The following is an 18,008-nucleotide window of genomic DNA, read 5'->3' on the forward strand; positions in this document are numbered from 1 at the left end:
TGGAAATTCACTCTGATGATTAACTAAAAACATAATATAATCTACTGACAGGGCCCCAAAATGGCAACCTTAAGGAATATCATTTTGACAATTCCTCAACTGCTCAAGGACTTGGAAGCTTACAGGGGAGAAAGGTGATACTGTTTGCAAAGGGTGCTTTGTGCAATGTGTGTACTTCTTGTGAAGTTTAGGTGGGCACAGGCCCATTGCAGTTACTCTGAATAGAACACCTAGACATCTCTTTATAAACAGAACACCCATGCTACCAATCAACTAGCTAGATTGAGAAATCAGACACACAGTGATTTCAGACAATAAGCATCTAGACAACATCACTCAAAAAGGAATGAAACAATAGGAAAGGCTCAAGAGATTATACTTAATCATAAAGGCCTCCTGGTGAAGGGCAGGCTTTCGGGACTCTGGTATCCAGCGATTATGAGCTGTTAGGAGCAGTTCCTAGCATTACATATGAATTTTACATAAATGATATAAACATGAAAGAAAGTACTTAGGTAATCATAGATATCTGTACAGAATTGTATTTTGTCAAGTTTCTGAAACTGAGCTTCTGAGTCCAAATAGATCAAAATAGGCAAGCCAAGATACAGAGTTCTCTACTTCAACCCAATTTCAATTAGATTAGCTTTTCCCCTTTTAGGAAATGCTATTAATTGTAACCTTGGCTACATTACTGCCAATAATACAGAAGTTTAGGATCTCACACAAGGATGTAATAGGGCAGGATACCTTACATGTACATTCATTCATTCATTCATGAACGCGCGAGAAGCCTATACGATCGGGTTTACAACGAACCTCAGATTGCTCTCCATCTTGGCCACTGAGCCTGGGGCCAGGCTGTGAATGTAGATCCCTGGAGGGCTGTTCTCCAGAGCCAGGCAGCAGGCACCGATGCCTAATCCAACTCTTGGCTCTGTGAGAGGCATCAGTCAAAGAAAATAAAATTAAAAAAAAAAAAAAGTATAAGTGATCTGAAGCTGCATTAATGTATATTCAGACCAATAACCATTTATTTGTGACCAGACTCAGAATGGAAATCCTGCTTTCCTTTGTCAACATCATCATATTCTGTAAATGAAATGAGTTCATGGCAGACTAGGCTAACTATGGGCTGTGAATTATTTAGTGGTCCGCTCTCTGCTTAGTCTAAAGAGCCTCCTCAAGTCTGTTTCTGGAAATAGGCAGAGTCAAAGTAATGTATATGTATATATATATATTTTTTAAAGAATAAGTAATCTCTGCACCCAATGTGGGGCTGCAACTCACAAACCCGAGATCAAGAGTCATGTGCTCCACTGACTGGGCCAGCCAGGGGCCCCAATATTTTTTATTCTGGATACACAGCTTTAAGTTTTCTTTCACTTGCCTTTTTAAGCAACTAATCTCTTGGTTATTTAACTGCTTATCATATTTCTGTAGTAGGTGTAGAGAAAAAGGAAAGAAAGACGAAAAGCAGTAAGATTTGGTGAAGACCCACAACTTTTAGTTGTTGACTGTATTCTTTTTTATTTATTTGACAGAGAGACAGTGAGACAGGGAACATAGCAGGGGGAGTGGGAGAGGGAGAAGCAGGCTTCCTGCTGAGCAGAGAGCCCGATGCGGGGCTCGATCCCAGGACCCTGGGATCATGACCTGAGCCGAAGGCAGATGCTCAACGACTGAGCCACCCAGGTGCCCCATGTTGACTGTATTAACTATAATCTTTGGTTTTTAAAAATTTTTAAAAATATTTTTTATTTATTTGAGAGAAAGAATGAGTGCATGAGTAGGGGGAGGGGCAGTGGGAGAAGGAGAAGCAGTCTCCCCCACTGAGCAGGGAGCCCAATGTGGGACTCGATCCCAGGACCATGGGATCATGACCTGAGCCAAAGGCAGACGCTTAACCGACTGAGCCACCCAGGCGCCCTGTTCTTTAAAATTTTATATTAGCCCTAGAATTAAGCCAGTCTATGATTTTTCTTTCTTTTTTTTTTAACCTGAGTTTCTGACACACAGTGATTCGTCTGGGGAGAGCTTAAAAGACTTTTTGTGCTAGTGCTAACTTCTTTTCACTTTAGTAAAAGGACTAAAATCTCTACTTTTGATCCCACTGTCCATTTAGAGACTACCATACGTGGTTGGCAGCAGATTGTTCCAAAGGAACAATTTATAGAAAAAATATAAAAGGTTAACTTAAGAACAGATTACAAATTGTTACTCAAGACAATGCAATGAAAGTGAGGAAGAGCTGGTATCACCTTTGTTGAGTGTTACTTCCATGACAATCCTGTCCTTGGGCCCAGGGGCCTTCCGACCCAGGGACGAAGAGCTGCCTTCATCAGAGCCTGCCGCTGAGCTGCCCCCACTGGTGTTGAAGTTTGGGGAGCTGGATCTGCTCATGTGTGTGGGTGTTGAGCAGGGCGTGAGGCTTGGGCTCAGTAACTTTGTGCGTACCGTTAAGACAAATAATCCACTCCGGATTTGCTGAAAAAAACAAAAAGATAGAAGGGCAAAAACATTCAGATTGTTCCTAGATCGAAGGGTGGATAAAAAAAAAATCTCAAACCCAAACCAGAAGGAAATAAAGGAAGAAAAAGAAAGAAGACAAAAGAGATAAATATGAATGTTGTTACCTTAAAGGTATGAATGGCTTCTTGGAACGTCAAGCCCTTTATTGGTATTCCATTTACATCAAGGATTTCATCCCCTAGTGACCAGATAGGAGAATTACATTGACATTGTGCTTTAGAAGATAGCATATGGTACCTGATTTACAAGTCTATAAAATGATTTTTATTGTTCCAGTGTGCTTTCATTAACTTAGCTCCCAGGAATTTCACAAAATGGGACAACTAATAACAATGCATATTCTTTCGCAGTATTTCTGTATCTCCATCTTTAATGAAAACAACTAGGGGACATATCAAGACGTTATTTTTTAGCCACTGCCAAGTTTGATAAAAGGAGTCCTACGTTTAGAGATCAAAATGCAATAATGAGTCCCAAGTCTTTCCACATAGTGTTTAAAAACTTAAGGCCACTGCCAATAAAGCAAGAACATATACAACATGTGAGAAACCCACTTCTGTATTTGCAGAAAGACAAGATTTTTGAGCTTGGAGAATCATCATGGGTTGTGGAAAACTGTTTTAATAACAGAGACAAAAACTTTTGAGATACTATTTAAGAATGGCAGCCCTGCCTCCAGAAATAGTCTAGACGCCTGGTCTTATTGATGCTGTTCCAGGTTCTCAGTCATGAAGCTGGTCAATCACTACATGCTTCTATCTAAGAGATTATTGTGGGCTAATACCAAGTAGCTCTCTCATTCATTCTCTCTCTCTCTCTCTCTCTCTCCCAAACTATCCTGGACTCATCCTCATCTTCAAGCCCAAGAAGGTAGAGTCAGTCATTTTTCCAGCTTGGACATCCTGTTGACCTGTAAGAGTCTGTTTTTGGTTTGTACTCTTGTAACATGGTCTGTGTTTTGGAATAACAGTTCATCAAAAACACGACAAAGTGGCCCCCGAGAGAAGAACAGATGAACTTCATACAGCAGTTCAGGACAAAAGGGGGACTTCCCTTACCTATAACAAAGTGCAAATCAGCATCAGAACACAGCTTTTCACCTCTCATGGACAGCTAATCCCAGGAGCACACTGTGTATTCCACTAAAGGAATCCTGTAGATGAGTTTGAAAATGTAGCAGTACCCCATGCATTTGTTACGTGCTTTCTCTCTAATGCAATTACAGAAGTTGTAAAAGAGGTGAAATGACCTGTTTAAAAATAATCACCTAACTAGGTGAGGATTTTGGTTTGCTTCCATATGGGAAATGATTGCTCATGCTCTTAAAAATCTTTATACAAGATTTTTAAAAGATCATTCAACACGTTGAAAATCCATTCCAATGATTTACCTTCATTGTAAATGAACACATATGAAAAAACAGTATTTAGGAGACTCAGGTGCTATTAACCTTTACTAACGACTGCTTTTTCCTCCATTTCCCCCCATCTTACCAGTATTGCAGGATGAATTTCAATCAAATGAGCACAGGGCACATCCATTATAAAAATGCTCTGTTAGAATTTCATATTGTATCATGGAAAACTACATCTCAAACTAATGATGTAATGTATGGTGATTAACATAACAATAAAAAATAAACAACAACAAAGAAGCAAAAAAAAAAAAAAAATCTACCAAAAAAGGAAGATAAGTTTAGAACAGTCATGGGATAAAAAAATCAGTTGTCCAAAGAAGATATATTAAAAAAAAAAAAAAGAATTTCACATTGTTTTGAAACTAGATACAAATATCACCTGGGAGTTAATCCTTCCTCTAAGAGAGAGAAATAAATATTCTGTCCTCAAAATAAGCCTGGTCACGTCTTATCATTAGCCTGTAGGCTCCTAGGGTAGCTCTGCCTAGCAAAAGGAGCCTCCAATGGACTCTTAATCAGTTAAAAAAAATAAGCCAGCAGAACATAACAGTACCTAAAATTTGAGTCAATTGAACTGACCAATCGCAGCATTTCTGAAGGTAACTACAAATAGTGTGATTTAGTCATTTCATGAAGGAAATGTGTTAATAAGGCAGGAAAAAAATCAGGGCTCTCGAATAGGATCTAATGTCCAGCACGGTGACTATAGTTAGCAATACTGTTCTGTCCAGTCGAAAATTTCTAAGAGAGTAGATCTTAAATGTTCTCACCTCCCCCCATCATACACAGTCATTATATGATGTGATGAGAGTGTTAGCCAAATCAATGTGCTGCTCATTTTGCAATATATGTGTATGTCAAACCATCATGTTGTACGCCTTCAACTTACACAATGTTATGGATCAATTACATCTCAATAAAGCTAGGAGGAAAAAAGCACTCATTTAGTATGTTTATGCATGGCAAAATGGCAGGTGCTATGGAGAATATAAAAGGTGTGTGTGTACTCAGCCCTGAGGCAAGAACGGCCTGCAAGCTCTCAGGAATTTTCAAGGCAAGGAACACGATCAAGGACCAAGGGGACAAGACAGACATTTAAAGACCCAAATAAAAAATATCAAATCATTCCACACATCATCTCATTTAATCCCCACAGTGACTCCTCAAGATAGGTATTAATATTCCAAGCTTACAAACTGAGGAAAGTGAAGCTCAGGTTACATCAACCGTCCAAGGTCATGATGTAGCAAGTGTTGGATTCAGCTCAGGTCTACTTGACCCCCAAGACCATGGCCCTTGGCTGCTGTGCCCCTGGTTTCACATCTTGCAATGGGGCAGATTCTGAAGGAATCAGAGCTCACCACCACTGAGAACCACTGAGAGGCTTTCTCCTACCTTCTTTAAGTCTTCCATCCTCTGCAGCTGATCCATTTGGGAAAATGGTCTTGACAAAAATCCCCATCTGTCCTCGAATGCAGTCTCGACCTCCAGCAATGCTAAAGCCAAGGCCCTACACCCCAAGCAGAAGGGGGTCCAGGTTGTCATTGCAGTATTTAACTGAGGGCATCTGCTCTTGTTTCTATTTAACTGAGGCCTCCTTCCCAGCTAGGCTCAGAGTTAAGCTAACCAGCTATAAATTTAAATTTGCGTTCCCTTTTCCACTTCCTTCCTCAGATCTATTTGCATTGCACCAGCTATGCATTACATTAAAGGGAGAAAGTTTTACGTTGAAACATAGGAACTTGCCAGTATTTGACAACCTTTGGTCTCCAAAAATGGCAACTTCACATGGATCGATTAATAGCTCAGGAGAGTCATTTCATACAATTCGGGTGCCATATTTATTTTATTCTTTTGTGTCAGTCTTTCCATTTTGTATAATATCGAAATGGATGTTTTGTCATTTGTATAATACCAACTTTTTTGTATTCTTCTCTTTGTGATAATGGCAATGTTATGAAATTCATTCAAAAGGATAACTAGGAATATATCCCCTGAAGCTACAGGGGGGGCTTTTCTTTCAATAGTAGTCAATGTTGGAGCATTCACTCCACCCCCGCCTGTGCCCTAGCTCCCAGGTGCTGGGGACTCCTTATGTCAGAAGGCCAAAAGGGCGTGACTCACTCAGCAGCCCACAGGAAAGGATGCTAGGGAATCCACTCAAATCTATACAAAGGCCACTTAATCTACTCCTCTTTGTATCTTTTATTTTTTATTTCATGTAAAAACAACAACAAAGTTAACCATTTAGGAAATATATGCTAACATTCACCTGGGGGCCAAAACAGTGAGCAGAAAGGAGCTCACCTTGCCTTTTTCCTTGTACAGCCCGATGATCGAGATGACCGATGGCCGAATGAGTCTCCAAGGAGATTCCACCTGAGTGGCGCTTAGGGAGCGTGTGGACTTCTTTACAATCTGGTATTCCTAAAAGTCAGCGCATGGCCAGGTCAGGGATAGTCTCATTACCCTTCTGGGGCCTCTGGCATCAAAATATGTTCAGATTGTGAAAACCTCACTTGTCTTTTGGGTTAGACAGCCATTTCTCTGCGCTCCATCTCTGGTCAAGCAGCTAAAGGAGTTTATGATGAATCCCACTGGATTCAGCCAGCCCTCTGCTGTAACACACTGCCATGCTTCCCTCTCCACAAAAGAGCTGAGTGGAGGCTGCAAGCACCCAGGGTTGCTCTTTCTTTGACTGTACCCCATACGTCCTACTTCGTGCTTTCTGGAATGGAGTCAGGAACTGGAAGCCGAGAGGCCTCAGAGACGTAGGAGGGCTATCCTGTGGTCAGGTTCTCCCTGGAAGCCGCTCCTACCCCCATCCCAAGTTCACAATCATGGTTAGAAAGTATCTTGCCATTTTAAGCTTAATTCGCTCAACCAAAAATGTAGCAAGCCCTTGTTTCTTATAAAACCCAAACCACAAACCCCGACAACTGTTATTCCACATAAAACACCCCACTGACAAACGGCAGCAGCTTTGGTTCTAACCCCTCACGTTCGGAAAAGAAAATACTTTCCCGTCAGCCACCGTTTCCCCCCGTCCTGGCATGCAGAAGCTCAAATCTCAACCCCTTTCTTGTCCATCACCCACATGCACACGTGTGTAAGCAGGGTACACTATTTATGACATAAACAAGAGTTTCAGCAAACCTATTGCTAAAGCACTTCCACAGTCTATCTTCTTGCTATCCTTCTTAGAATAATCAATCTCTTAAATGAGACAGATATTCCAGCATAAGCAAAAAAAAAAAAAAAAAAAAATCACTTCATGCTTAATGTGAGAAAAGAGACATCAGAAAATAGTTTTTAATACTTAATTAGTATATTCTACAGCCAAGGTAGAAGTGAGATGTCTGCTAATGATATTTTTGTATTCCTGGCAGCTTAAAACCATTATATTTTGCAGTTTTACAAAATATCTACCAGCTATACTGGCCTCCCAGACTCTGATTCATTTAAAAAATGTTGGCTTGGCAAGGTTACTACCCTTTTACTGAAACCATCATGGAGACGGCCAGACAGAGTCCGTGGGTTTTCAACCCTCGAATACGGAGTTCATGTGTAGACTTGTGAGGGAACTCTCTCTGACCGATCTCCAGCTGTACCTCTTGCCATCTCCCCTTTGGGAGCCGGTGGGAACCAGAGGCCTGCATGCTTCCTTGTTCCCTTGATGAGTTTCAGGGGCCCCACTGCACTTTTTAGACCTCTGCTGTCCAATATAGTCACCTGTGGCTGTCTATACGCAAATGAAGATTAAAATAAAAATTACACTCCTCAGTCTCACTATCCACTTTTCGTGTGCTCAAGTAGACACATGTGGCTACCATACTGGACAGTACAGACATAAAATATTTCCATCATTGTGGAAAGCTGTATTGGGTGTCTCTACTCTTGGCAATGCTTTATAGGGAGAGAGAGAACAAGGGAAAAGGGTGAATCCTGGCAAAAAAAGAAGAAAAGGAAAAGGATGATTTGACAAGGGTTTGAAAAAGTCTTTCCTCTAAAATCTTCACCAGCCTGTGCTTTCTAGAAGCCTCATTAGAAATAGGTATTTCTGGGCTATAAATATGGTCGGGTTTCTCTCAGTTAAGAAATCACCTCAGAGCGAGGCCTCCTTGGCTGTGATGGCAGGAAACCCTCTCTCATTTTCTGCACTAACTAAAACAGCCTGACAACGTGGCTCTCTTACGATTTGTGATCCACCCCGACTCCGCCAGTCCAGTTGGATTATTCTGAGCAGGCCACAGGCTCGTCTCCAGTCACGGGTCCGGAGGGGTTTTAACCAGGACCCACGCAGGTTTTCTGCTCTGCTTTTCCTCCACATCCCGACTCAAGCTGTCTTTGGGTAGATTCCACACAGCATAACCTGATCAACAGCTGCCTCTGGAACACGGGCACTTCTTATTTGACTGGCTAGGTAAAACGTTCTTCCCAGTGATTCTGGCAAATCTCTTTGAGATTCATTGGCCTGTCTCTAAAATGGTGATAACACACCCAAAGTAACGACCGGACCCAGATGACCTGCCCCAGGTCCTTTTCATCTCTACGATCTATGAGTCTACATGCGCTTATGGATGTTGCTGCTCCACCCTCCGCCTCCATCTCTGCTTCATTGTAGGCAAGATGCCAGTGGTTTCTCTCGAGCCCTGGGGCTGATGGTGCCAGGACTGAGAGAACACTCCACAAGTTCCCGAGACTGAGCCTGCCTTCAACTTGGTTAGGAGCTCTCTACCCACTTTTCACTGGGTTGAGGTTGATGTAATTGAGGAAGAGCCCTGTGAAGAATTATGGAGCCCTGAGCTCTTCTGGGGCAGGCCCTGGGATATTAACATCGCTGCCTCCTTCACCCCCATCCGCAGCCCCTCTGACCTTGCCTGTTTGAGTCATTACTGTGTAACAGGGAAAATCCCAGACACAGTATGGGCACACACAGGCAATGCCCCCCCTCACACGACCCAACACCCACCCACCCACCCACCCAGTGGTTACGGTGACACCTGACGCACCCACGAAACAGGCAATGGTGGTCGACCACAGACCGTGAGGCGCCATGGTCTCCTGGCAGTGAAAGCAGCTCTCAGTTCCAAAACACACAGTAGGAAGAGGGACCAAGATGTCGAGATCCAACAAAGGATTATTTTTCTCTACTGTTTTCAAATACTAGGCTGACTTCCTCCTAACCTCCATGGATAGACCTCGCTCTCTGTGCTACATCTCTAGTCCCAAATACCCCTGCCCACACAGATGGGCAGTTCTTCACAACATGGATGCTCTTGTTGGTCTCTGAAAGAGTAAAAGAAAGCCTAGAGACGCAGGGGTGGAAACACACTCTTATGTCCCTAACTGGGAAACTGGCACGGCATGAGAAAACGAAAGCTCTGTGGTACCGTACTACCTGTGATGCTCCGGTGGAGTCCAGTAGCTGGGGAAGAGAGTGCTTTCGGCCATCTCGGGAGACTTCCAACATCCTGGCCCGGGGGTCCCCATTTCGCACCATTAGCTCATTATATTCTTCAACAGACTCTAGCCGGTGTATACCCCCTTGTAAAAACATGGAGAAAAACACGGCATGATATGGGATGGAAAGAATCTTACGAGAGCATCACAGGCATAAGCTTGTTGCATTTACAGCCCACACTACATGGTTTTTGGAAGGCCTGGTGTCTAATACTTTCAAAGCACTGAGCTCATAGCTTTCTATCAATAAGCTGGGTGAGCGTTGGGGCCACTGATGCCGGATTATGAAGAAAGTGCCAGTCTTCGAAGGGATTGGACTGGATATGGGAAAATGTATACGTTTCATCCAAGTAAGATGTAGACAGGGTTGATAAGGCAATAAACAAGAGAATGCTATCAGTAGATGGTTTTCTAGTGATGGAGGAACATTACTTGGTGGTTGGTGCAGTTCCATTGTTGGGGCGGGTATTTTTTTTTTTTCATGTAATGAGTTTTTAAATATTTGACAGAGAGAGACACAGTGAGAGAGGGAACACAAGCAGGGGGAGTGGGAGAGGGAGAAGCAGGCTTCCCGCGGAGCAGGGAGCCCGAGGTGGGGCTCGATCCCAGGACCCTGAGATCATGACCTGAGCCGAAGGCAGATGCTTAATGACTGAGCCACCCAGGTGCCCCTAAATAAACTTTATTAAAGAATAAAAACTTACAGAAATATGCACAAGTCGTAAGTGTACAGTTCATGAAATTTCACAAAGTGAATGTTCCAAAAACCAACACTCAGACCAAGAAACAGTATTTCTGGAACCCAAAAGCCACTTTGGCACCCCTAACCAGCCTTCACCCATGGTAACCATTATCCTGACTTCCAACATCATAGATGACTTTTGTCTATTTTTGAACTTTATATAAATGAACACATGCGATATGTACTTTTTTATATCTGGCTCCTCATTCTTAGCATCTGTTTGTGAAAGTCCCCATGTTGCTGCTAAGAGTCTGTTCATCCCGTTTCTGTATACTCTTTCATTGTATAAACACATCACAATTTGGCTATCCATTCTGTTGCTGATGAACACTTGCTTTGTTTCTAGTTTCAGTTCTAGAACAAGGGTCAACAACTTTTTTTGGGGGGGGTGGGGGTAAAAGCCAGATAGTAAATGTTTTAGGCTCTATGGGCCACAGATGGTCTCTGCTGCATATTCTCTAAACGTGTTTTTTTTTTTTTTTTTTAAACCCAATGAAGATGTAGAAAGCATTTCTAGCTTGTAGTCCATACAAATATAGCTGTGGGTGGTAATTTGCTGACCCCTGATCTAGAACATACTGTTATGGAATATTCTCATACAAATCCTAACTGTGCGGGGCAGACCTAGGACAGAGTTGCTGAGCTCCGGGTACATATCCACCTTTCCCAATGCCTTAACACCACTGTGTTGTGAGTCCTGGTTTCCCCACATCCTCCTCATACTTGGTGGTGCCAGTTTTTTAAATTTTAGCTACTCTCATGGATATATAATGACATTTCACTGTGGGTTGTTCTTTTTTTTTTAAGATTTTATTTTCAAGTAATCTCCACACCCAAAGTGGGGCTTGAACTCATAATCCTGAGATCAAGAGTCCCACGCACCACCAACAGAGCCAGCGAGGGGCCCTCATTGTGGTTTTTAATTTACATTTCACTGATGACCAATGTAACAGAACTTTTTCAAATATTCATTGGCTGTTTTACTTCTGTAAATTTGACAGTGTTTTTTTTTTTTTAAATAAAGTTGTAAAGTGTCTGTTCTGCTTTTTTTTTTTTTAAAGATTTTATTTATTTATTTGAGAGAGAGAATGAGATAGAGAGAGAGCATGAGAGGGGGGAGGGTCAGAGAGAGAAGCAGACTCCCTGCTGAGCAGGGAGCCCGACGTGGGACTCGATCCAGGGACTCCAGGATCATGACCTGAGCCGAAGGCAGTCGCTTAACCAACTGAGCCACCCAGGCGCCCTGTTCTGCTTATTTTTTTATTGGGTTTCTTTTTGTTGTTGATTTATAGGAGTTTTAATTTTTTTTGTTAATGTGTTTCAGATATGAGTCCTTCATGGGATCTATGTATTGTAAATATCTTCTCCATGTCTGTGACTTGCCTTTTCACTCTTAATGGAATTTTTATTTTTATTTTATTTTTTTAAAGATTTTATTTATGTATTTGACAGAGAGAGACACAGCGAGAAAGGGAACACAAGCAGGGGGAGTGGGAGAGGGAGAAGCAGGCTTCCCACTGAACAGGGAGCCCGGCGCAGGGCTGGATCCCAGGACCCTGGGATCATGACCTGAGCCGAAGGCAGATGCTTAACAACGGAGCCACCCAGGTGCCCCTCTTAATGGTATTTTTAGATGAGGAAAAATTAATAATTTTAACACAGTATGATATATCAATTTTTCCCTGTATGCTTAGAACTTTTGTGTCTTAGGAAATTTTTATAGTAATTTTTAAAGACACCTTTATCAATACCTAGTTTATATTATATGCTCTTTTAAAATAAGATAATTTAGGGGCGCCTGGATGGCTCAGATGGTTAAGTGTCTGCCTTCAGCTCAGGTCATGATCCCAGGGTCCTGGGATCGAGCCCCACGTCGGGCTCCTGGCTCATCAGGGAGTCTGCTTCTCCCTCTCCCTCTGCCTCTCCCACTGCTCATGCTCTCTCTCTCTCTGTATCTCTGTGTCTCAAATGAATAAATAAAATCTTAAAATAAATAAATAAATAAAATAAGATAAGATAATTTAAGGGACTTTAATTTTAAACAATGGCTCAATTACATTGAATATAGCTATAATTACAATGTTTACATGATACATTATAAATGTATATATACATATGTGTGTGTTTAGAGCTATATACACATATTCTTTGTAATATCAAATTCTCCTAGACTCTGTTTCGTTTGATGACCTAAAATTCAATTTACCTAAACATTTCTCAGAAAGTTTTTCATGGAATAAAACAGGATGATTCTGTACTCTTTTCAAAATAATATATTGAGTCTTTAGTGGTGATGAAAAGTTGGAAGAGTGCTGATATAGTTATATTAACATGAACATCACTAAAAGCTTGGTGTTTCAAAAGCTACATATTAACTTTGTGATACGGGTTTTCAAACACCTGAAACTCCTTTGCAATCAAAGAGAAATTTCCATTTAAAAAGATCACAAACCTAGGGCATTAACACGGATAAATCAAAAATACCAAAATTAAAAGGGAACCCTGCTGGCAAAAAAGGCAGTATGAAGTAAGGAAAATTCAGGTTAGAATATTAGGAAAAATGTTCTATAAAATCACTTTAGTCATTCTGGAGCCAGACTAGGCAAAAATCTTTGTGGAAATGGCTGGAACTTCTTTACAGAACCTCTTTAATAATTCATGACTTACTAATTCATGGCCAGATTAATCCATCTTGGCATGCTTAGTATCTGAAAAAGATTTATTAGAAGAAAGTGCCTTTTGAGCTGACAGGGAGGCACTTGCCTTAACAGAAGAGAAACCACATACAGTAGTGTCTGTAGATAACATACTGATACGTGAATACCAGAGTGACTCACTTTTAGAAAATAGGAAATAAATATCCAAGTTTACAGGACAAATTAGCAGTTGAGCACATTAAAATCTCCTGTAGTCAAACGTCTTTAGACTGAACATATTCACAGCCCTGAAGGAAGACCCAGTTCCGTAAGCCTCCTTCACAGGTCTCAAATTACTTTTCCAGCCTTATCTCCCACTGCCCTGCTATGTGAATTTGTGAATTCGTGGCTCTGGCCTGCTGATTCTCAAAGGAGAGGATCTGTCCTCCTCCCACATCCTTTCCAAAACTGGGGAGCCTATAAATATTGCTTGACATTTTACCTCACTTTGCTGGCACCATTGTCTCCCACCCCGAGGGGCTCCATACCCCTAATCTCCCTGACAAGCTCTGCTGGATTCAATCATGGTTCCTGATGGATTACTGGATCTTTCAGAAAGCTGAGGAGGAAAAAGAGTTGCCAGAAACTTCTCTAACCCATTTCCCCCCATTGCCCCTAAACATTTCTCATGCATTTTCTCCCTCTTCTAGACCACTGTTGCTTCCTCTTGGGTTCTGTCAAATCTTGCCAAGGTCCTGGCCCTCCTTTATCTTGTGTCCTCTGAATTCCTCCCCTGAGCACCACGACCCAGAGAGACTTCCATCTTCGTACCTCTCGTGCGTGCCTTATCATGACCTAAAGTTCTCAAGACTATTCTTGTCCGAACCTATTCAAGCATCTTCCCCTCTTGAGAGGGAAAGAGGAGACGACAATGAGAGTAAGGTTGCAAATGACGGTGATGACGGTGATGTTAATGGCCGCGGCGGTGGGGTGTATCACATAATCCCCCTTCCCATGTCTGTATCTATAAAGCCCCAGACTGGGGAGTAGGATTCTCATCAAGAGTCTCAGGAAGGCAAGGGGTAGGTAAGAAGAACGATCTGGGAGGCAGATCTTTTTGCTGGCACTGAATGAGTGACCTTTGGGATTCCCTTCACTTCTCTGGTCTCATCCATAAAATGAGGAATGTGACTGCAGAGGTTTCAAAGGTCCCTGATGCCTCCCCAGAGCTCTGTGGCCCTCCTGGGTTTATAAGGTGTTGATTAACTCTGCCAAGACAGCTGACCTTAGATCTCCATTCCCCTATGCCCTGTGACTCCTAGGCCCCCCCCCCCCCAGGAATTGAACGTCTTTCTCTCTGTTGTTCCTTGGGGCTTCAGGGGAGCTAGCCAGTCTCTCCACATGAGGACCTTCGGCACAGTGTCTCCCCTCCAACTTATCAGCCTCTGACCATATCACTGTTTCGTCACAGACACAAGTTCAGATAACTATTATGAGTTACAAATACACTAATTCACTTTATTATTCAGGTTTGTTAAAAGAAACAGATGTATTTTATGTACCAGTCACTTTACCTGAGGACAGCTCAGTAGACGACCAGGGTGGGGAGCAGTGTGGGGGTGGTGAGGGGGCGGTGGTCCTGGGTGGCAGGCACAGACTGCCCTTCTGCATGCATTTGTGCAGAAGAGGAGACTGACAGGCTTTGGATGTTAATACGCCATGCTTTGGCTGGCTACTTGCATGTGTTTTGTGTGTTTGTTTTTTAATCTGCTCACCCTTTCAAAGCCAGGATTATCATCTCCTTTTTTCAGGTGAGGGAGTGTAAGTTCAGGGACTTGAAGTAACCGGCCCAAGGTCACAGGAGATGCCTTTCACGGGTGGGCAGCCAGGGCTGGCTTCCCCACCGTGCAGAGGGCCCACAAGAGAGTTTTCAGTATAAACATCATAGTAATGAGATAATAAAGAATCCAGCTCGTGTCTTCATACCAATGCAGCCGTGAAATATAACGTTCAGGGTTGGTTTGTTTGTTTTTTAATAGGGGAAAGAGCCCATCAGGGAGTTAGTGCCTAGGACCCACGGATCATAACGGGTTCCTGCACGTGGCCTCTGCTTTCAGCAAGAACTTTCTAACTTAGGAAACAAGCCCGCTGCTATGAGGTTATGCCCAGGAAATGTGAACTCTCTTTGTTCCCAGAGCTGCAACTCCCATCCCATTTTCCCGCCTGCTTCGTTGAGATGCAGATTTAATATCAAGTAAATAGCTCTTTGCCCCTGGTTCCGGTGGACCAAGGGCTTGGGGGAGAGGGGCATTTGCCAGGAAGATAGGCCACTAGGAATATGCCACAGGGCAGGGGTCACCTAAAGTTCTGCGGAAGTAAATGAACCATATACACAGGAAATTTAGGTTTGAGCAGAGACAAATGGGGAGATGTTGACATTCGCTTCATTAGGACTCAAAAATATTCACCCGGGCAGCCAGGCTGAATGCAGTTTTATGCTTGGGGCATGCACTATCTAAAGGAAAAACAATTTTAAGGCTGTAAGGGAAAAAAAGAGCTCATTCCATTAATGACCTTATCTTTCCACTCCTGAGGCTAGAAGCTCACTTTCAGACAGGCCACATCAGGCAAAGAGTTCCACTCACCTGAAAGACGACTCTTGAGCTTCATTTTACTGCTGCCCTGTTTGGGACTTTCCAGGTTTCCCTTGGATTCCTCGGGGCCACCGGAATCTTGGGGCTCATCTGACGCAGGCATCTGGAAATGCAGAGAACACCGAGCTGATGGGAGAGGCGGGCTTGCAATCACTGATGAGATCTCCTCCCAGAGGTTATCTCAAGGCTTGACGAGCAGCAATATAGGTATCACGTGAGAAAAAAAGCTTCCCGGGATCAAAGCACAGCCCCTCTGATAACCTGGAACCATACAGCCTTATGCTGGCAAGTTCCTCCTCAGCATGCAGCCCCTGCACAGCACAGAAACGGCAGGTTTCAAAGTGGAAATAGTCCCAGAGGCCACTTCATTTCTGGAGGAAACTTGTTGGTCAAGGTCTCCCAGGGGGTCGGTCATAAAGCCACAATGATAGCCCAGGTCTCTTGGCTTGTGGGCTAGTGCTTTTTCCTATGGCGCAAGTTGCAAGAAATACTAAACCAGGGCGCCTGGGTGGCTCAGTTGGTTAAGCGTCTGCCTTCGGCTCAGGTCATGATCCTGGAGTCCCGGGATCGAGTCCCACATCAGGCTCCCTGCTCAGCAGGGAGTCTGCTTCTCCCTCTGACCCTCCTCCCTCTCATTCTCTCTCTCGCAAATAAATAAAATCTTAATAAATAAATAAATAAAATTAAAAAAAAGAAATACTAAACCAGAAATTTAAACTCAATTCTGAAATACAGCAAAACATTAATTTTTTGGCAGCCAAATAACTACACCCCTCGGGTCAACCACACTGTCTGTGTGCTATACTCCTGAGTACTGATTAGCACTGCTCGGCCACGTGCAGGTAGCCCCAGAAAGTCAGCCCACATGTCTGTATGTTGTACGCATGCTACCAGACCCCAAGGGGTGATAAAGAAAGGTCTCAAGGGTCTGTCTACAGGGTCCTCTGAGAGAAGCCAAAAATGCTAAAACAGCAACAACAAAATACTACATTTATTAGAGAAGAAAAGGAGACATATGCTTGAGAGTGTATATAAAAAATTGGGGAAGTAAATTTACATGTATAAAACTTAAGAGATACATCAAACAATGAGTTTTCCCATTTGAAATTTTATTTTCCTTTGAGCTTCTGAAAGGAAAAAGTCATATTAATTAAAACAGGTAGGATTCATGTGAAGAAACATGAATTTAAAAAGATATAGAAGACATCCTTAAACACTTCATCGTCATCGAAAAGTCACATAATTATAATGTAAAAAAAAAAACCCAAATCCTGAATGTTAACTGATAATAAAAATTATACACTGTATATCAAATTCAGGATATGAAAATGCATAATCTCCCAGATAAACCTCACTTCCTTCTAAGACGTAATTGTTTATATGTAAATCTTTTTTAAATATATGTATTTTTGTATTTTAAGTAGGCTCCACACCCAACATGGGGCTCAAACTCATGGCCCTGAGATCAAGAGTGGCATGCTCCACAGACTGAGCCAGCCAGGTGCCCCTATATGTAAATCTTATATGTAATATAGGAGATTTGCAAAATTCCCCCTTCCCCCATAAGTTCAAGTATCTCTCCGGATGAGAAAGAGGAAAAAAAACGTCTGAGAAATGAGGAGATGCAGGCAAGTTGAGGAAGGGGCCATGGGAAAGCAAATGAATCCCGATACATAAAACAAAGATACATTTGGTGAGTCCCTATTACAATGTCGGGGATTGGCAGGTCTCCAGGTTTAAATTATGAAGTAAAGGCAAGAATGGAATCCTGAGGATGATTTTAGAGATTCTCAAGAGGGATGTCTTTCCCAACCCCAAATTGTAACATTTAATTCACACCCAGTGCAAAAGAACCCTCTTGGAGACCTGCCAGAGATCTGAGGCACAGGAGGAGACATGCAAATAGGAATAATCCAGAGAGAAGCCTCAGGGCCTCCCCTTTGCTTAATTTTAAAGCTTTATGGAAAGAACCTGTCTCTGGACTATAAACAGCAATTACTGGAGACTGAGTTAAGTTCCTGGTTCTTTCTCTCATACCACCTGACCCAGGTTATCAGGCTATGGAGAAGAGTATTTCTCAGCTTGTAGGTCATTACCTCCTCGGTGCCCAGTCAGTGGGTGGATTACTCCACAGTGGCCAAGGCCCAGACCATCAGAAAGCATGTCCGAGGAGCTCGTGTCAAGGGAAGAAAACAATCCCGGCCCACTGTTTCTGAACTTAGGAAGTTTCCTTCTTGCATTTTTTCTCTGTTTTTTCAGCGTAGTCCCAGTTTTTCATGCAATCGGAGGAATTTTGGAGATGACATAAGCCCTCATATGAGTAACCCAAAGGAAAGTGACCTGCTCAAGGCTTTTCAACTCATTACAGGCAAGGCTGAGACTCCTCAGTCTCCTGATTTCCAGCTTCATGCGTCATGAGGATTTTCCCTCCCTCCATTCTTAGATGCTTTTTAATTAAGTTAACACTTTGGATGATCAATACCGTACCATACTGTATAGTTCGTATTCCTGACATTTTTCCCATTTAGTGTTCCCAGCAAACATGGGTCCCAAGGTAAAAAATA

The 18,008-nt window shown here is 42.6% G+C and overlaps 1 protein-coding gene across 1 annotated transcript in view; it reads right to left on the bottom strand.

Annotated features, from left to right (window-relative positions):
- PDZD2 (PDZ domain containing 2) overlaps nt 1-18,008 on the bottom strand; it is a 217,703-nt gene that overhangs the window by 33,103 nt on the left and 166,592 nt on the right. Inside the window, exons 6-12 of the mRNA XM_044917177.1 lie at nt 15,436-15,547; nt 9,351-9,496; nt 6,257-6,376; nt 5,345-5,459; nt 2,637-2,710; nt 2,262-2,487; nt 820-937 (exon numbers count right to left, since the gene is read on the bottom strand). Of these exons, the coding sequence (XP_044773112.1) occupies nt 820-937; nt 2,262-2,487; nt 2,637-2,710; nt 5,345-5,459; nt 6,257-6,376; nt 9,351-9,496; nt 15,436-15,547 (911 nt within the window). The remainder of the gene's footprint in view (nt 1-819; nt 938-2,261; nt 2,488-2,636; nt 2,711-5,344; nt 5,460-6,256; nt 6,377-9,350; nt 9,497-15,435; nt 15,548-18,008) is intronic.

Source organism: Neomonachus schauinslandi, chromosome 7 (assembly GCF_002201575.2).
Source record: "Neomonachus schauinslandi chromosome 7, ASM220157v2, whole genome shotgun sequence".
NCBI lineage: Eukaryota > Metazoa > Chordata > Mammalia > Carnivora > Phocidae > Neomonachus > Neomonachus schauinslandi.